The following is a 20,188-nucleotide window of genomic DNA, read 5'->3' on the forward strand; positions in this document are numbered from 1 at the left end:
AATGTTTGACGCAAATTAAACAATTTAAAGGCAATGTTATCAAATACTAATTGAGTGTATGTAAACTTCTGACCCACTGGGAATGTGAAAGAAATAAAAGCTGAAATAAATCATTCTCTCTACTGTTATTCTGACATTTCACATTCTTAAAATAAAGTGTTGATCCTAACTGACCTAAAACAGGGAATTTTTACTTGGATTAAATGTCAGGAATTGTGAAAAACTGAGTTTAAAAGTATTTGGCTAAGGTGTATGTAAACTTCCGACTTCAACTGTACGTACAGTCACTGTGGGAACAAAGTTGTCGATGCACTTATTGATAAAGCCAGTGACTGATGGGATGTACTCCTCAATGCCATCGGAAGAATCACGGAACATATTCCAGTCTGAGTTAGCTAAAAAGTCCTGTAGCTTAGCATCTGTGTCATCTGACCAGTTCTTTATTGACTGAAACGCGGGTGCTTCCTGCTTTAGTTTTTGCTTGTAAGCAGGAATCAGGAGGATATAATTATGGTCAGATTTGCTAAGTGAAGGGCGAGGGAGAGCTTTGTACGCATCTCTGTGTATGGAGTAAAGGTGGTCTAAAGTTTTTTCCACTCTGGTTGCACATTTAACATGCTGGTAGAAATTGGACCGCAGCGTGAAGGAAAAGTAAACCAGCCAACAAGTGCTCAGCATATGGGGGAACTCCTTCAAGACTTTTGAAAAAGCGTATTAACTGCCTTGCTCAGGGACAGAACGACAGATTTTTATCTTGTCAGCAAGTGCAGGTGGTGAGTTTAATAATAAACAGAAACATAGCCCAATACAAGAAACACCAGAAGCACATAGACATGAAACACATTGTCAATACTGCTTGTGGAAAGGAACTAAGGAGGTGACATACATAGGGGAGGTACAGTGCCTTGCGAAAGTATTCGGCCCCCTTGAACTTTGCGACCTTTTGCCACATTTCAGGCTTCAAACATAAAGATATAAAACTGTATTTTTTTGTGAAGAATCAACAACAAGTGGGACACAATCATGAAGTGGAACGACATTTATTGGATATTTCAAACTTTTTTAACAAATCAAAAACTGAAAAATTGGGCGTGCAAAATTATTCAGCCCCTTTACTTTCAGTGCAGCAAACTCTCTCCAGAAGTTCAGTGAGGATCTCTGAATGATCCAATGTTGACCTAAATGACTAATGATGATAAATACAATCCACCTGTGTGTAATCAAGTCTCCTATAAATGCACCTGCACTGTGATAGTCTCAGAGGTCCGTTAAAAGCGCAGAGAGCATCATGAAGAACAAGGAACACACCAGGCAGGTCCGAGATACTGTTGTGAAGAAGTTTAAAGCCGGATTTGGATACAAAAAGATTTCCCAAGCTTTAAACATCCCAAGGAGCACTGTGCAAGCGATAATATTGAAATGGAAGGAGTATCAGACCACTGCAAATCTACCAAGACCTGGCCGTCCCTCTAAACTTTCAGCTCATACAAGGAGAAGACTGATCAGAGATGCAGCCAAGAGTCCCATGATCACTCTGGATGAACTGCAGAGATCTACAGCTGAGGTGGGAGACGCTGTCCATAGGACAACAATCAGTCGTATATTGCACAAATCTGGCCTTTATGGAAGAGTGGCAAGAAGAAAGCCATTTCTTAAAGATATCCATAAAAAGTGTTGTTTAAAGTTTGCCACAAGCCACCTGGGAGACACACCAAACATGTGGAAGAAGGTGCTCTGGTCAGATGAAACCAAAATTGAACTTTTTGGCAACAATGCAAAACGTTATGTTTGGCGTAAAAGCAACACAGCTCATCACAGCTGAACACACCATCCCCACTGTCAAACATGGTGGTGGCAGCATCATGGTTTGGGCCTGCTTTTCTTCAGCAGGGACAGGGAAGATGGTTCAAATTGATGGGAAGATGGATGGAGCCAAATACAGGACCATTCTGGAAGAAGTCTGCAAAAGTCCTGAGACTGGGACGGAGATTTGTCTTCCAACAAGACAATGATCCAAAACATAAAGCAAAATCTACAATGGAATGGTTCAAAAATAAACATATCTAGGTGTTAGAATGGCCAAGTCAAAGTCCAGACCTGAATCCAATCGAGAATCTGTGGAAAGAACTGAAAACTGCTGTTCACAAATGCTCTCCATCCAACCTCACTGAGCTCGAGCTGTTTTGCAAGGAGGAATGGGAAAAAATGTCAGTCTCTCGATGTGCAAAACTGATAGAGACATACCCCAAGCGACTTACAGCTGTAATCGCAGCAAAAGGTGGCGCTACAAAGTATTAACTTAAGGGGGCTGAATAATTTTGCACGCCCAATTTTTCAGTTTTTGATTCGTTAAAAAAGTTTGAAATATCCAATAAATGTCGTTCCACTTCATGATTGTGTCCCACTTGTTGTTGATTCTTCACAAAAAAATACAGTTTTATATCTTTATGTTTGAAGCCTGAAATGTGGCAAAAGGTCGCAAAGTTCAAGGGGGCCGAATACTTTCGCAAGGCACTGTAATCAGTGAAGTGATGGAGTCCAGGTGTGCCTATTTGATGGAGTCCAGGTGTGCCTAATGATGAAGCGCAGGTGCGCATGATGATGAATGCCAGGTGCGCGTAATGACGAATGCCAGGTGCGCGTAATGACGAATGCCAGGTGCACGTAATGATGAATGCCAGGTGCGCATAATGACGAATGCCAGGTGCGCGTAATGATGAATGCCAGGTGCGCATGATGATGAATGCCAGGTGCGCGTAATGATGAATGCCAGGACAGGTGGTTAGTAAACCGGTGAAGTCGAATGCCGTAGGGGAAGAGCGAGAGTAGACGTGACATCTAAAATGTAGAAAATAGTAAAAATAAAGAAAAAACATTAAATGCGTAGGTGTATCCAAACGTTTGACTGACACTGTAAATCTACAGTATCTATCCAGTAGGTCATTTAGTAATTTAACTAATAGCCTATATACTCTGATCAGTCTCACACAGTATATCGATACATTCAGTAGTCTGTCATCTGAACTAGTATAATTACTCTACTCCTGCTGTGGTTTATGGGCTGGGTGGTTGATGGGCTGGATGGTTTATGGGCTGGGTGGTTTATGGGCTGGGTGGTTTATGGGCTGGGTGGTTGATGCACTGGATGGTTGATGGGCTTGGTGGTTGATGGGCTGGGTGGTTTATGGGCTGGGTGGTTGATGAGCTGGGTGGTTGATGGGCTGGGTGGTTGATGGGCTGGGTGGTTGATGGGCTGGGTGGTTTATGGGCTGGGTGATTTATGGACTGGGTGGTTTATGGGCTGGGTGGTTGATGGGCTGGGTGGTTGATGGGCTGGGTGGTTGATGGGCTGGGTGGTTGATGGGCTGGGTGGTTTATGGGCTGGGTGGTTTATGAGCTGGGTGGTTTATAGTCTGGGTGGTTTATGGGCTGGGTGGTTTATGTGCTGGGTGGTTGATGGGCTGGGTGGTTTATGGGCTGGGTGGTTTATGGTCTGGGTGGTTTATGGTCTGGGTGGTTGATGGGCTGGGTGGTTGATGGGCTGGGTGGTGTATGGGCTGGGTGGTTTATGTGCTGGGTGGTTGATGGGCTGGGTGGTTTATGGGCTGGGTGGTTGATGGGCTGGGTGGTTGATGGGCTGGGTGGTTGATGGGCTGGGTGGTTTATGGGCTGGGTGGTTTATGGTCTGGGTGGTTTATGGTCTGGGTGGTTGATGGGCTGGGTGGTTGATGGGCTGGGTGGTGTATGGGCTGGGTGGTTGATGGACTGGGTGGTTGATGGACTGGGTGGTTGATGGGCTGGGTGGTGTATGGGCTGGGTGGTTGATGGGCTGGGTGGTTGATGGACTGGGTGGTTGATGGACTGGGTGATTGATGGACTGGGTGGTTGATGGTCTGGGTGGTTGATGGGCTGGGTGGTTGATGGACTGGGTGGTTGATGGACTGGGTGGTTGATGGGCTGGGTGGTTTATGGGCTGGGTGGTTGATGGGCTGGGTGGTTGATGGACTGGGTGGTTGATGGACTGGGTGGTTGATGGGCTGGGTGGTTTATGGGCTGGGTGGTTGATGGGCTGGGTGGTTGATGGACTGGGTGGTTGATGGACTGGGTGGTTGATGGGCTGGGTGGTTGATGGACTGGGTGGTTGATGGACTGGGTGATTGATGGACTGGGTGGTTGATGGTCTGGGTGGTTGATGGGCTGGGTGGTTGATGGACTGGGTGGTTGATGGACTGGGTGGTTGATGGGCTGGGTGGTTTATGGGCTGGGTGGTTGATGGGCTGGGTGGTTGATGCTAAGAATACTGAAGTCTCAAGGCAGAATAATGTGTCTAAGGCTGGATAAACAGGATACGAGCAGTAGAAACCCATTCCTGTCTGTTTCTGTTTCCGCCCCAACCAGTCAGAACTAGATGACTAGAAGACACAGAGCAGAATGAAAAGCAACACTGCTGTGAAGTCCGTGTAAAAAAAGCACACGGTGAAACTCAATGTTTTGCTCGACTGGTGATGTTTGATATCTTCCAAATGTTTGTCTTTATAAGCCTAGTAAGTAATAGTCTAATGGGGATATTGAAAACCAAATAGGGAGCTTCTAAAAAAAAAAATGTTAACCAGAATGTATAGTGCTGTAATAAACCATGAATACTTGAGCAGTGCTTTTAACATATTGAGTTACTCCATCTCCGTTCTCTTTCCTTCAGGCCTATTTGTTCAACAGAACATGTACACAGACTGAGTGTCTCTATAGACTCTCTACTTCTCAATGAATCACTGCCACTTGTCTTTGCTGACTTAATGACTTTTTTTTAACTGGAGAGAAGCCCATTCAGGTAGGCTAGGCTCACAGGAGAGTTGCCACACAGCTGAGCCAGGTGAGTGAATAGCCTCACCTTCTCAAGGTGTGGCATTACACGCCAACACAGTTCAACTCATATAGACTGAATGACTGTGGAGGGGAGCTAGGAGCAATAGGTGAGACAGGTGAACGTGAGACGCTGACTCATGTCCTGAGGTGAATACAGAGTGACAGACTTAAAACTATATATATATATTTAACTAGGCACATCAGTTAAGAACAAATTCTTATTTACAATGACGGCCTACACCGGCCAAACCCGGACGACGCTGGGCCAATTGTGCGCCACCCAATCACAGCCAGTTGTGATACAGCCTGGATTTGAACCAGGGAGTAGTGACAGAAAAACTATTCTCTATGCTATCGCACCGCAAGCGGTACCGGAGAGCTAAGTCTAGGTCCAAAAGGCTCCTTAACAACTTCTACCCCCAAGCCATAAGACTGCTGACCAGTTAATCAAATGGCCACCGGACTATTTACATTGACTCCATTTTTATGCTGCTGCTACTCTGTTTACTATCCATGCATAGTCACTTCACCTTTACCGAAATGTACATATTACCTCAATTACCTCAACTAACCTCTGCCCCCGCACATTGACTCTGTACAGGTACCCCCTGTATACAGTGCATTGCGAAAGTATTTGGTCCCCCTTAAACTTTGCGACCTTTTGCCACATTTCAGGCTTCAAACATAAAGATATAAAACTGTATTTTTTTGTGAAGAATCAACAACAAGTGGGACACAATCATGAAGTGGAACGACATTTATTGGATATTTCAAACTTTTTTAACAAATCAAAAACTGAAAAATTGGGCGTGCAAAATTATTCAGCCCCCTTAAGTTAATACTTTGTAGCGCCACCTTTTGCTGCGATTACAGCTGTAAGTCGCTTGGGGTATGTCTCTATCAGTTTTGCACATCGAGAGACTGACATTTTTTCCCATTCCTCTTTGCAAAACAGCTCGAGCTCAGTGAGGTTGAATGGAGAGCATTTGTGAACAGCAGTTTTCAGTTCTTTCCACAGATTCTCAATTGGATTCAGGTCTGGATTTTGACTTGGCCATTCTAACACCTGGATATGTTTATTTTTGAACCATTCCATTGTAGATTTTGCTTTATGTTTTGGATCATTGTCTTGTTGGAAGACAAATCTCCGTCCCAGTCTCAGGTCTTTTGCAGACTCCATCAGGTTTTCTTCCAGAATGGTCCTGTATTTGGCTCCATCCATCTTCCCATCAATTTTAACCATCTTCCCTGTCCCTGCTGAAGAAAAGCAGGCCCAAACCATGATGTGGCCACCACCATGTTTGACAGTGGGGATGGTGTGTTCAGCTGTGTTGCTTTTACGCCAAACATAACGTTTTGCATTGTTGCCAAAAAGTTCAATTTTGGTTTCATCTGACCAGAGCACCTTCTTCCACATGTTTGGTGTGTCTCCCAGGTGGCTTGTGGCAAACTTTAAACAACACTTTTTATGGATATCTTTAAGAAATGGCTTTCTTCTTGCCACTCTTCCATAAAGGCCAGATTTGTGCAATATACGACTGATTGTTGTCCTATGGACAGAGTCTCCCACCTCAGCTGTAGATCTCTGCAGTTCATCCAGAGTGATCATGGGCCTCTTGGCTGCATCTCTGACCAGTCTTCTCCTTGTATGAGCTGAAAGTTTAGAGGGACGGCGAGGTCTTGGTAGATTTGCAGTGGTCTGATACTCCTTCCATTTCAATATTATCGCTTGCACAGTGCTCCTTGGGATGTTTAAAGCTTGGGAAATATTTTTGTATCCAAATCCGGCTTTAAACTTCTTCACAACAGTATCTCGGACCTGCCTGGTGTGTTCCTTGTTCTTCATGATGCTCTCTGCGCTTTTGACGGACCTCTGAGACTATCACAGTGCAGGTGCATTTATACGGAGACTTGATTACACACAGGTGGATTGTATTTATCATCATTAGTCATTTAGGTCAACATTGGATCATTCAGAGATCCTCACTGAACTTCTGGAGAGAGTTTGCTGCACTGAAAGTAAAGGGGCTGAATAATTTTGCACGCCCAATTTTTCAGTTTTTGATTCGTTAAAAAAGTTTGAAATATCCAATAAATGTCGTTCCACTTCATGATTGTGTCCCACTTGTTGTTGATTCTTCACAAAAAAATACAGTTTTATATCTTTATGTTTGAAGCCTGAAATGTGGCAAAAGGTCGCAAAGTTCAAGGGGGCCGAATACTTTCGCAAGGCACTGTATACCCCGCTATTGTTATTTTATGGTGTTACTTTCGTTTACTTCGGTATATATATATATTTTTTAAACTCTGCATTGTTGGTTAAGGGCTTGCAAGTAAGCATTTCACAATAAGGCCTACACCTGTTGTATTCGGCGCTTGTGTCAAATAAAAATGTATTTGATAAGCTAGGAAGGCTGGTTCTACTGAATCTAGCCTTCATCACCATTCAGATTAGGGTGCTCCTTGGTCCTCTCTGCCCACCAGAGAGATAGAGAGAGAAAGGGGAGGAGAGAGATTCCAGCACAGCCAGAATGATGACCTGGTGATAAAATCAGACAGAAAAGAGGTCGAACACACAAAAACGTTCACACACACACACCGGCACAGTAATGACGCAATTAAAGCAATTATGTGTGTAGGTGTTAAAAGTCACAGTTTAAAAAGCCATTCTATTTTATGGCTTTTCTGTGTGTGACTAACAGAGTCTAATTTGCACCTGATTTAGTCCAAGAGCGTGAGTTTTATGGTGTGACTAAATTATTACTCAAAGAGTTAGTGTTCCTCTAAAAATAACATTTAAATCAACTTAATGAAACATCAAAATTGTTTATCTTCACCATTTAATTAAGAAATATTATTAAGAAACAGAAAGATAGCCTAGGTCTAGTAAAACACTTTTTCACAGCATTGTCATTCTCTGGAGAACCCAGTTCCTAACTGAATAACACCATGGTAACCAGCGCTAACTCCTGAAAGACATAATGGATACAGAAGACGGATCATTTATCAATGTCTGTGGCCCACTGTTCTAAATCATGGCCTTTAACTCTCAACAGAGTTTAATTCCAGTGCTGCATTCCCTAAAAACTGACACACATACACACTCACACACACACACACACACACACACGCACACACACAAACATGCACTCACACACACACACATACACACTCACTAACACACACACACACACTAAAACCAAACACAGCCTGTGAGTTGGATTAACCCTTGAGGGGTCATCTGCTGCTGGGACCAGAGCAGGGCGGGTCTGTCTCTAATTAGCATATATAGCTAATAGACTAGGGGGAATAACCCTGCCACAGCTGGCCTAGAACTGTTTACTAAATCAACACTTTAAAACTGGTTTATGGCTGTCTAATCCTCATTAATAACGGCCCCAATTAAACCATCAACAACAGTGATGTGATTGCTATACTCAAGAATATATCTAGCACTGTCTTATTTACTTAAATGGAAATCAGACTTCTGCATATTAGATAAAGTGCACCAACATTTGCACTTAGGCCTATACTTTTTGTGAGAAAGTTTGCTATTCTTAGCAGCTTGGTTGAAGAGTAATCCTTAGCAACTTGGTTGTGCGTGAGGTGGATTCCCAGGTAACTATGACTCATTTACAAACTACACTGACTCTCATGTACAGGCCGCAATGTAATGAAAGAGAGAGGGAGGGAGGGAGAAAGAGAGAGAGAGAGAGTGAGAGAGGGAAATAGGGTGAGGGAGGGAGAGAGGGAGAGTCTACTGTTTGCTGATGATCTGATGCTTCTGTCCCCAACCAAGGAGGGCCTACAGCAGCACCTAGATCATCTGCACAGATTCTGGTAGACCTGGGCCCTGACAGTAAATCTCAGTAAGACAAAAATAATGGTGTTCTAAAAAAGGTCCAGTTGACAGGACCACAAATACAAATTCCCTCTAGACACAGTTGCCCTAGAGTATACAAAAAATGAGACATACCTCGGCCTAAACATCAGCGCCACAGGTAACTTCCACAAAGCTGTGAACAAGCTGAGAAACAAGGCAAGTGTCACGCCCTGGTCTTTATATTTTGTGTTTTCTTTATTATTTTGGTCAGGCCAGGGTGTGACATGGGTTTATTTATGTGGTGTGTTTTGTCTTGGGGTTTTCGTAGGTATCGGGATTGTGGTTTAGTGGGGTTCTCTAGCAAAGTCTATGGCTGTCTGGAGTGGTTCTCAATCAGAGGCAGGTGTTTATCGTTGTCTCTGATTGGGAACCATATTTAGGCAGCCATATTCTTTGCGTGTTTCGTGGGTGATTGTTCCTGTCTCTGTGTTTGTTGTCACTAGATAGGCTGTATAGGTTTTCACGGTCCGTTTCTTGTTTTTGTGTTTGTTGTCACTAGATAGGCTGTATAGGTTTTCACGGTCCGTTTCTTGTTTTTGTGTTGTTCGTTTTTCTTCGTCATTAAACATGTATGAAAATTACCACGCTGCATTTTGGTCCGACTCTCCTTCACCCGAAGAAAACCGTAACAGCAAGAAGGGACTTCTATGCCATCAAAAGGAACATAAATTGGGATCTGACAAAAGATACTTAAATCAGTAATAGAATCCATTGCCTTTTATGTTTGTGAGGTCTTGCGTCCGCTCACAAACCAAGACTTCACAAAATGTATTTTATTTATTTTTAATTTATCCGTTATTTTACCAGGTAAATTGACTGAGAATATGTTCTCATTTGCAGCAACGATCTGGGGAATAGTTACAGGGGAGAGGAGGGGGATGATTGAGCCAATTGTAAACTGGGGATTATTAGGTGACCGTGATGGTTTGAGGGCCAGATTGGGAATTTAGCCAGGACACCGGGGTTAACACCCCTACTCTTACGATAAGTGCCATGGGATCTTTAATGACCTCAGAGAGTCAGGACGCCCATTTAACGTCCCATCCAAAAGACGGCACCCTACACAGGGCAATGTCCCCAATCACTGCCATGGGGCATTGGGAATTTTTTTTAGACCAGAGGAAAGAGTGCCTCCTATTGGCCCTCCAACACAACTTCCAGCAGCATCTGGTCTCCCATCCAGGAACTGACCAGGACCAATCCTGCTTAGCTTCAGAAGCAAAAATGGGACAAACACCAAATTGAGACTCTTCATGCCGAATTCTGCTAAAAAATCTTCAGTGTACAACATAAAACACCAAATAATGCATGCAGAGCAGAATTAGACCGATACTCGCTAATTATCAAAATCCAAAAAATATCTGTTAAATTCTACAACCACCTAAAAGAAAGATTCCCAAACCTTCCATAACAAAGCCATCACCTAATAAACCTGGAGAAGAGTCCCCTAAGCAAGCTGGTCCTGGGGCTCTGTTCACAAACACAAACAGACCCCACAGAGCCTCAGGACAGCAACACAATTAGACCCAACCAAATCATGAGAAAACAAAAAGTTAATTACTTGACCCAATGGAAATATTTTTTTTTAAACACAGAGCAAACTAGAATGCTATTTGGCTCTAAACAGAGAGTACACAGTGGCAGAATACCCGACCAATGTGACTGACCCAAACTTAAGGAAAGCTTTGACTACGTACAGACTCAGTGAGCATAACCTTGCTATTGAGAAAGGCAGGTGTAGGCAGATCTGGCTCTCAAGAGAAGACAGGCTATGTGCACACTGCACACAAAATGAGTTGGAAACTGAGCTGCACTTCCTAACCTCCTGCCAGATGTATGACCATATTAGAGACACATATTTGTGACATCACAGCAGCACGATTTGTGACCTACTGCCACAAGAAAAGGTCAACCAGTGAAGAACAAACACCATTGTAAATACAACCCATATGTACATTTATTTATTTTCCCTTTTGTACTAACTATTTTCACATCGCTACAACAGTGTATATAGACATAATTGTTATTATGTTATTAATAATTGTTATAATTGTTATTCTTTATTTCACTTTTGTTTATTATCTACTTAACTTGCTTTGGCAATGTTAACATATGTTTCCCATGCCAATAAAGCCCCTTGAATTGAAATTGAATTGAGAAAGAGAGAGAAAGAAATAAAGAGAGAGAGAGAGAGAGAGAGAGAGGGAGAGAGAGGTCTTTGTAGGGTCAGGAATAGGGCGGTATACCTTATTTTACTATATACCGGTATTTATATACAGACCGGAGTTTTTACTTTCCCTTCTACAGCGGTATTTCAAAGTTTGGTTTGTTAAATGTGATACGCACATCCGGCTTGTATAATGTCAATTTTTGTTGTTTACATGTAGTTTGCTACTTTGGTCATTCCTCTCCCTCTCCTCCTGCTGCTGCATGCTGCTAACCACACCAAGCCCTGCCCCCTGTCACTCAAGGAGAGAGCAGTTGTTGGACCATGAGCACTTTCTTGTCGTTCACTCCACATGGTCAGATGTGATGCAACAATGTTGGTGACATGCTGCTTTCCACAAGAGTTCTATAGTTACACTATTTGTTTGTGTATCTTACTGTTATAAAACTACTGTTTGCTAATTTGCTTTTCTTAGCAAAATAATGTATGTTAGCAACTAATGCTAATTGTTAGTTAGCTGGCTGGCTTGCAAAATGTACTAAAGAGTCAGAGCAAACGTAGCTAGTTAGCTAATACTGCCTGGTACCAGTGCTGATGTAGGCCTAGATAAGCATGTTTATGCAACAGTATCTTATCAGAGAGGAAAAGGCAAAACTGTAGTATGTTAGCTAGCTAGCTGCATGAAAGAAAGAAAACACTTAACGTAACATCTAATTATGGTCACCTGGAAACAGTGACCAACACTTTGATTCCTACCCTGTCAATAATTCCTCACTGGCTTATTCATTCGCTGTCATGTCAAGTGCTGCCCACTATATTCTAACTATAAAATTAGAATAATCATTATTGCAACAGTTCACCGATTAACTAGTCCTAGATTTTTTGGGGCCCATATCATGCTGTGTGGCACAGTGTGAAAATGAAAATAGTCGTGCAGGAAATGCAGAAATGTATGCAAACGCTGACAATTATTTTAGTTTGTAGTCGGATTGAACAGTGTTAATGGAGAAAGTCCCATTGAAATCACTCATAATTTATGTTGACACACTAGGGTCATGAACTACCCTAGGGTCATGAACTACACTAGGGTTATGAACTATCCTAGGGTCATGAACTACCCTAGGGTCATGAACCACACTAGGGTTATGAACTACCCTAGGGTCATGAACTACCCTAGGGTCATGAACCACACTAGGGTTATGAACTACCCTAGGGTCATGAACTACCCTAGGGTCATGAACTACCCTAGGGTCATGAACCACACTAGGGTTATGAACTACCCTAGGGTCATGAACCACACTAGGGTTATGAACTACCCTAGGGTCATGAACCACACTAGGGTCATGAACCACACTAGGGTCATGAACCACACTAGGGTCATGAACCACCCAGAAAGTCTTTTTAGAACATTTATTATTCAGAAACATAAAATACTGTTAAATACTATCAAATATGTGACAAATATCATGACATGATATTTTGGCCATTTCGTCCAGTCCCAGTCAGGAGGCGTGGCTGTGAAGGAAGCATCCTTATTTGCATATCTGTGCTATTTCAACCCAGCAGCACTGAGACAGACAGGTTTAGAGAAATGTATTGGTCTCATCAGGTCTGGAGCCTTACAAAAATACAAACCAGACCTCAGGATAGAACTGTACAGACACACACACACACACACACACACACACACACACACACTCCACAAAGTCAAGTCACCACAATGCAATGCAAGTCTTACTGTACATGTGCAACTCAACTGCATCATATTTCAGAGCCTTGGGTGGAATCCCATTCCAGATTCCAGACCACCAATGATATAAGTGAATGCAGACAGTGGCTCCTGGAAATAGAACACAAGTGACTGCTGTACTATACACACAGAGACACGCAATATAACATGCCTATAGGCTACATAGTTTCTGTTCAGACTCCACTCAATGCTCGGTGTCATCACCGAACCTGAAATCAGCATGTAGCCTATATGAATGGAAGGGTAGCCTCACGCACGGTTGTATACATAGGGACACGCAATGTACAGGCAAGTATGGTTTCAGGCATAGTTTTAATTCAGGCTTCAATCAATCAATGATCTTTAATAACCCATTCCATCAAAGATCTTTAATAACCCATCCCAGCAAAGATCTTTAATAACCCACCCCATCAAAGATCTTTAATAACCCATCCCATCAAAGATCTTTAATAACCCATCCCATCAAAGAGCTTTAATAACCCATCCCATCAAAGATCTTTAATAACCCATTCCATCAAAGATCTTTAATAACCCATCCCAGCAAAGATCTTTAATAACCCACCCCATCAAAGATCTTTAATAACCCACCCCATCAAAGATCTTTAATAACCCATCCCATCAAAGATCTTTAATAACCCATCCCATCAAAGAGCTTTAATAACCCATCCCATCAAAGATCTTTAATAACCCATCCCATCAAAGAGCTTTAATAACCCATCCCATCAAAGATCTTTAATAACCCACCCCATCAAATATCTTTAATAACCCACCCCATCAAAGATCTTTAATAACCCACCCCATCAAAGATCTTTAATAACCCATCCCATCAAAGATCTTTAATAACCCATCCCATCAAAGAGCTTTAATAACCCATCCCATCAAAGATCTTTAATAACCCATCCCATCAAAGATCTTTAATAACCCATCCCAGCAAACAGAGGTCTGGAAAAAGAAGTTGCATGTAAAGCATCCATTGGTGTTTCAACACTTATAGGCTAGGCTTATGCGGTATGCATTCCTCCATCTCTCCAGGTTAAGAAAGATCAACTTTAGATATGTGTGTATAGAGCTAGTTATCCCCAAGAGGAGAGGGGGAGTGTCACCAGACTCAAACTGACTCAAAAATGCAATTACACTGACAGCAGGATCCACCAGAAACTCCTCCCCTGTCCTGCCCCCCCACCACTACTACCAAGCCTACCGACTACTTCACCCTAGCAATACCGCCACCTCTCCCTAGCCTAACCCCCCCCACCACCTCCCAGCCAACCCCCCACTACCAAGCCTCTTTGAAGGCCTTTTGTTTGCTTGCCTGTCTCGCGCCCCTTGCTTGCTCTCTCTCCCTCCTCTTTCTTAAGGGGTAGAGGAGCCAGAAATGTGGCGAGGGCTATGTGGGGGATCTTTTTGAGTGGAGACGAGGCAGAACAATAGTTTTCTGTAGTTGTTGGTTGGATTCATTCTTTAAGAGCATGCCAGCTCTAGAATTCCCACTCCTCCCCTTCTTCCATCCATCTGCCCATCCTCCCACTCTGGCACAGTGGTCTCTCATTTAGCACCTCGGTAACGGTTTTAATGTTTGTTTACTAAAGTCCCCAGGGCTTCCTTGGCATCTGGATGCCCTGACTGAAGCTACAGAACTCAGCATCCAGTCAGCAACTAACTAACTGTTCCCCTTGGACTTCAAACATCAGACCTACACATCCCATCCTCTCCTCATCCATCAGCTTGGCTCTGGCTTACTAACTGATTGACTGAGTCAGTCAGACTGACTGGCTCTGACTGACTGACTGACTGACACTGACTGAGTGAGGAGAGAGCTGGGATAGTGGAGAGAATGTCCCCATCAAAAAAGATTTGAGCATAGGGTTGTACAGTACAGTGTCAGTCCAGGGCATAGACGGACGGTTTGGTTCAGGGGCTTAGCGTAACATCAGCTTAGAGAGGCTAGAGAGGTGAGCCCTGCCCAGCCCCATTCCGCCACAGGCAGACAAGCACACACAATATTGCTGTTACGCAATGATGCACAAACATGGCCAAAAAAATGTGTTTGTGTGCAGATTAAAAACAGCTCCGTTTGCTAACATGCTGTTAGGATACGGGATATCTACCTTCAGGGTTTTAAGATTCTAAAATTCCTGGAATCTCAAAAGACACCAGCTGTGGAATCAGAACATAGAACAATATTTCCTTGAGGAAGTGCACCCGTGTTGCGTTCCTAAAACAAACGAATCAGAGGCTGGAATTAGGCGGCCTGTCTGTTTGTATGCTACAGCACGAAACAGACTGTATTTATCCTAAAGAACAAATCATTGTGGTGAGTGAGTGAGTGAGTGAGTGAGTGAGTGAGTGAGTGAGTGAGTGAGTGAGTGAGTGTGCGTACGTACGTGAGCGTGGGTGGGGTAATGGTGGTGATGTGCAGATTAAACTAGGCTTAGCATCCTATTTCATTATGGTATTTCATCCAACACTCTGCTAAAGCCTGGGTATTTAGGTCTTAGAACAGCACATTCATTGATTTCTAGTCGGCTTGATGCATTTCAAATGTCCCCTAAGCAGAGAGACGGAGACCCTTAGCAGAGAGACGGAGACCCTTAGCAGAGAGACGGAGACCCTTAGCAGAGAGACGGAGACCCTTAGCAGAGAGTTAGAGACCCTTGGGAGAGAGTTAGAGACCCTTGGGAGAGAGTTAGAGACCCTTGGGAGAGAGTTAGAGACCCTTGGGAGAGAGAGAGAGAGAGAGAGAGAGAGAGAGAGAGAGAGAGAGAGAGGGAGAGACAAACATCCAATTGAAATACTGCATACAGAGTTTTGCAAGACTGTATTGAAAGTGCAAAGAAAATAACTCCTGTAGATCAGAATTGGGCCAATACCCCCTCCTCATTCGAATAGAAAAAAAGAGCCATCAAATTTTACAACCATCTAAAAACAAGTGACCCCAAAACATTTCATCACACAGCTCTACAATGTCAAGAGATGGAACAAGAGAACAGTCCCCTCAGTCAGATGGTTCTGAAGCTCACTTCACTAACCCAACCAACCACAGAGAGACAGAGAGCCTCAGGACAGCACTCAGAAAATCTGGCCCAACCAAATCATCACAAAGCAAAAATAAAAATATAATCACCTATTGGAAAGACACCACATAAAATCAAAGTAAACTTCAATGCTATTTGGCTCTAAACAGACAGTACATGGCGGCAGACTATCTGACCACTGTGACTGATAGAAAACTGAGGAAAACAGTGACTAGGTACAGACTCAGTGAGCACAGTCTGGCTATAGAGACCGGTCGTCACAGACAAACCTGGCTGCCCAGAGAAGACAGGTTGTGCTCACTCTGCTCCAGGGGAGAGGTAGAGACAGAGCTGCATTTCCTATTACACTGTGACAAATACTCAGACATAAGAGAATCTTTCTTTCCACAAAATTTTAAATCATTACAAAAAATTTGAAACTAAAAAAAATGAAGAAAAAAAAATCTCATATTTATTGGGTGAAAAGACTAAATGTTTTGGCAGCCAAATATGTGTCCTCCTGCTACAACCTGAGGGACAGCTAGTGAAAATGTAATGCAATGTAATGTCATTCATATTTCCCATTTTGTTTTTGGCTTTCATACCATGTCATGGGGCTTCTCTGTCATGTTTACTGCCTTACAACTATTGCTTTAATGGATTATTATTCTCATTGATATTGATGCATTATTGCTGTTGGTCACACTTTTTTTGTTATATGTATACTTTGACAATGTAACTAATTTAACTTTTCATGTCAATAAAGTCCCCTGAATTGAATTGAAATTGAGAGAAAGACCCTAAGCAGGCCAGAGACAAAGAGAGAGAGAGAGAGAGAGAGCGAGAGAGAGAGAGAGAGAGAGAGAGAGAGAGAGAGAGACGAGAGAGAGAGAGAGAGAGAGAGAGAGAGAGAGAGAGAGAGAAAGAAAGAAAGAAAGAAAGAAAGAAAGAAAGAAAGAAAGAAAGAAAGAAAGAAAGAAAGAAAGAAAGAAAGAAAGAGAGAGAAAGAGACGAGAGAGAGACAGCTCCCCAAGAGCCAAAGACAACAGGGATAATCAGTGAACTCATCCAAAATCAATTTTCCTGAGCCCTTCTAAAAGCGATTAAAATAGTCATCTCTTCTTCCTTCAGGGCCGTGATACTCAGTGACCTAATTCACCACACATCAATCTGATGGTAGGACACTGAAGAGGCTACTCAGGCATCCAGTGTGTGTGTGTGTGTGTGTGTGTGTGTGTGTGTGTGTGTGTGTGTGTGTGTGTGTGTGTATGTGTGTGTGTGTGTGTGTGTGTGTGTGTGTGTGTGTGTGTGTTTGTGTGTGTGTGTGTGTGTGTGTGTGTATGTGTGTGTGTGTGTGTGTGTGTGTGTGTGTGTGTGTGTATGTATGTGTGTGTGTGTGTGTGTGTGTGTGTGTGATGTGCGTGCGTGCGTGCGTGCGTGCGTGTGTGTGCGAGCGCGTGTGTGTGAGCGCGTGTACATTACATGTGTTACAGTAAGCATCCCAATCATGACTTCCTCTCAGGATGAGAAGAGGATTTAAACACAGAAACAGTGAGGTAATCACAACAATAATAGTAGTTTAGGCTGGCTGTCTGTCGGGGGGAGAAAAAAAAACTGTCAGTCAGTCAGACTGTCATATGGCAGGTTGATCCACTGCTGTGCGGGCCTTGACTGAATCCGTCTGGAGGAGGGAGGGGTACTCAGGCAGCATCACTGTCCAATGTCTCTGTGTTATCATAGAGGTCTGTCTGTCTGAAGGGTCAGTCTGTCTGAAGGGTCAGTCTGTCTGAAGGGTCAGTCTGTCTGAATAGTCAGTCTGTCTCAGAGTCATATAGAGATGACTCTGCATTTTTAGTCCCTACTGCTGGTGGAATGTCTAATTCAAATTTTAAAAATGACTTAGTTTACAGCAGGTATTCAGTGCAGGGAAATGCTTACTTGCAATCTCCCTCAACAATTCTGTACAAATATCAATAATAATGATATCCCCCCCTTCTCCTATGCATTTAACATCCCAGCTCACGCCCGGCTGGTATGGACCATTGAGATGAGATGGCCTATGGACAGTTGCGTCCAGGTGTGGGCAGCTGCATACAGATGTGTGGACCGATGTAGGCCATGACAAGTGTATGGCAGGTGTGTATTACAGGTGTATAAACATACCATTGAGTCCATTAGGGATGCTCCTGTGATGGTGTGGCGCTGACAGGTCGTCCATGGACCTCCTCTGGAAGGTGCTGCCCAGCTTGCCCTCCCTCTCTGCGGGCAGCTTGTGTATGTGGTTGTGGCTGTGGTGGTGGTCAGGGCTACCTGTGCTCCCCGTGCTGGAGGTACTACTGCCATCCCCGAAGTCCCGAACTATCCCTGTCCCGCCGTTCAGGTTGGTGAGGCTGGACTGAGAGTCTATGGAGCTCCGGGAACCGGCTCCGTTCCTCTCCTCATCCAGCATGAAGATGATCTCCTTCAGGTCCGTGTTCTCTCGCACCACTGTCTCCTGGTTGGCCTCGAGCTCTTTGAGCTTCAGCTGGTAGGTGCCCACCTCCTTCCACATGGCGTTCGCGGAGTACCGGCCAAACCGCTGCCACTCCCGGGACAGCTTCTTGCCCTTCTGCCGGTCGTCGTCCAGGAAGCAGCAGAGCTCGCGCAGCTCGTTGTTGTCGTCCTGGAGCTTCTGGTTGATCTCCTTCAGGTTGCGGATCTCGTGCAGGTGCACCTGCAGCCTCCGGTTAACGTCTTTCATCATGTTGCCGTGCTCGATCATCAGGTATAACTTCTCGCTGTCCACTCTCCTTAGCCTGTTGACCAGCTGCTCCTTGCCCCATTGCAGCAGCTCTTCGTCCGGTAGCTGATTCAGATCTGGCTCATTGGGTCCCTCGGACGGGTTTTTAGCCATTTCTCCGTCGGGTCTGTGCTCTCTCCTCGGTCCAATAACGGTACGGAAATAAGCTGGATATTTAGGCTAAACTAGCCGAGTCTCAATTGCGGAATTGTATTGAAATGTGAATACATGATACGGAAATGATGCTAACAGTGGCACTTCGGATGGAAAAGTTAAATTAAACAAATTAAAATGGCAATGAGATGTTGGCTATAGCAACCATGCAGAAGACTGCACGCACAACTCTTTCAAAAAAGATCACTGTCGAATCTTTGCAGTCCTTCTTGGTATTTTTTCATTCGTTCATAAATTATGTATATATTGTGTAAAAACAAAACAAGCGAATGTTTACCGATCAAATCTCCATCACTCAACTGAGAACTGTCAGGAGAACCCTGAGCATCCCACCGCATGTGCACATCGTGCTCCGCACGTTCCACCGTGGAAGAAAATAACGAAAATATCCACGAAAATAAATAATTATTCAGATAAAAATCCAACAGAAATGTGCGCTTGGAAGGAATAAAAAAACAACTATTAGCCCTATATTTACTATACCAGCATGTTGCTTTTCCGAGACAACGGAAACGAACGAATTTTACAACAGACACAGTGCTCGAGCTCTTTCAAAAATAAGCCTTTTTTCCCCGAAGTGGTGACTGGTGAGTGCCTTGGCAGCGGATTGAATCCCGGAGCTCGTTGGGAATTTGCACGGTCCTCCCCTGCTTCCGCAGACTGTAGAGTAGCGCAGACTCGGGTTTGAAATGGTATAGTAGGATCTCGGTCAAGACGGCCAATCAAGACGCAGGCAGGTAGCGAGATGGAGAGCGTGCCAACTCCATGCAATGAACGGCCCAGTGAGGAACTTCACACGTTATGAGGTGAAAATACATGAATTATCAATAGAATTTATCAAATGGATCTGTTTTGAAAATAGCAATCTGCAATTGAAATGGTCAGTTCCAGTTGATTTGAGACAGGAATAGAAATTAAACAGAATAATTATGAAAATAGACCACTAGCTATTATTTTGTATTTTTTTTCTAAAACAACATAGTCAATGGTTCATTCTGAAAACTACAGCATGATTACATCTATGATTTCTACATGCTCTGCTATAACCATGTCAAGCAAGTGGTACCGGACAAGCCATAAGACTCCTGAACATCTAATCAAATGGCTACCCAGACTACTTGCATTATTTATTTTCAATGCATAGTCACTTTAATAACTCTACCTACATGTACATATTACCTCAATTACCTCGACACAGGTGGCACATTGGCCCGCTTTTGTTATTTACTGCTGCTCTTTAATTATGTTTTTCTTATATCTTACTTTTTGTTTGGTATTTTCTTAAAACTGCATTGTTTGTTGTCTATAAACATGTTATTAAAGTTACACAGTGAAGCACTCTTGTTTTCAGTCAACTGAATGACATAGCCCTGTTAAATGCTATTCGCAAATGTTAGCTTTAGTCTACACATCCTTGCACTGGCATGTTGACCCAATTCCAACAATGGATACACCATTCCAGACGTTGGACTAATTAATGAAGAAACAACAATGCTGAGGCTACAGAGAAAAATAAATACCACACTTGATTGACTTTAACCTAGTCAGCTCAGGGATT

The 20,188-nt window shown here is 43.4% G+C and overlaps 1 protein-coding gene across 4 annotated transcripts in view; it reads right to left on the reverse strand.

Annotated features, from left to right (window-relative positions):
* Positions 1 to 19,337, reverse strand: part of LOC110529325 (coiled-coil domain-containing protein 85C-B) — a 104,910-nt gene extending 85,573 nt beyond the window's left edge. For 3 of the 4 annotated variants that reach the window (XR_005052769.1, XR_005052770.1, XM_021611457.2), the window contains exon 1: positions 17,841 to 19,336. Coding sequence is in view for 2 of the 4 variants with exons in the window: in XM_021611457.2 (XP_021467132.1) it covers positions 17,841 to 18,570 (730 nt within the window). In the remaining 2 variants the exon portion in view is untranslated. Of the gene's footprint in view, positions 1 to 17,840 lie in introns of all 4 variants that reach the window. The other variant, XM_021611458.2, reaches the window with a different exon arrangement.
* Positions 19,338 to 20,188: the final 851 nt, after the last annotated feature.

Source organism: Oncorhynchus mykiss, chromosome 8 (genome assembly GCF_013265735.2).
Source record: "Oncorhynchus mykiss isolate Arlee chromosome 8, USDA_OmykA_1.1, whole genome shotgun sequence".
Taxonomy (NCBI): Eukaryota; Metazoa; Chordata; class Actinopteri; order Salmoniformes; family Salmonidae; genus Oncorhynchus; species Oncorhynchus mykiss.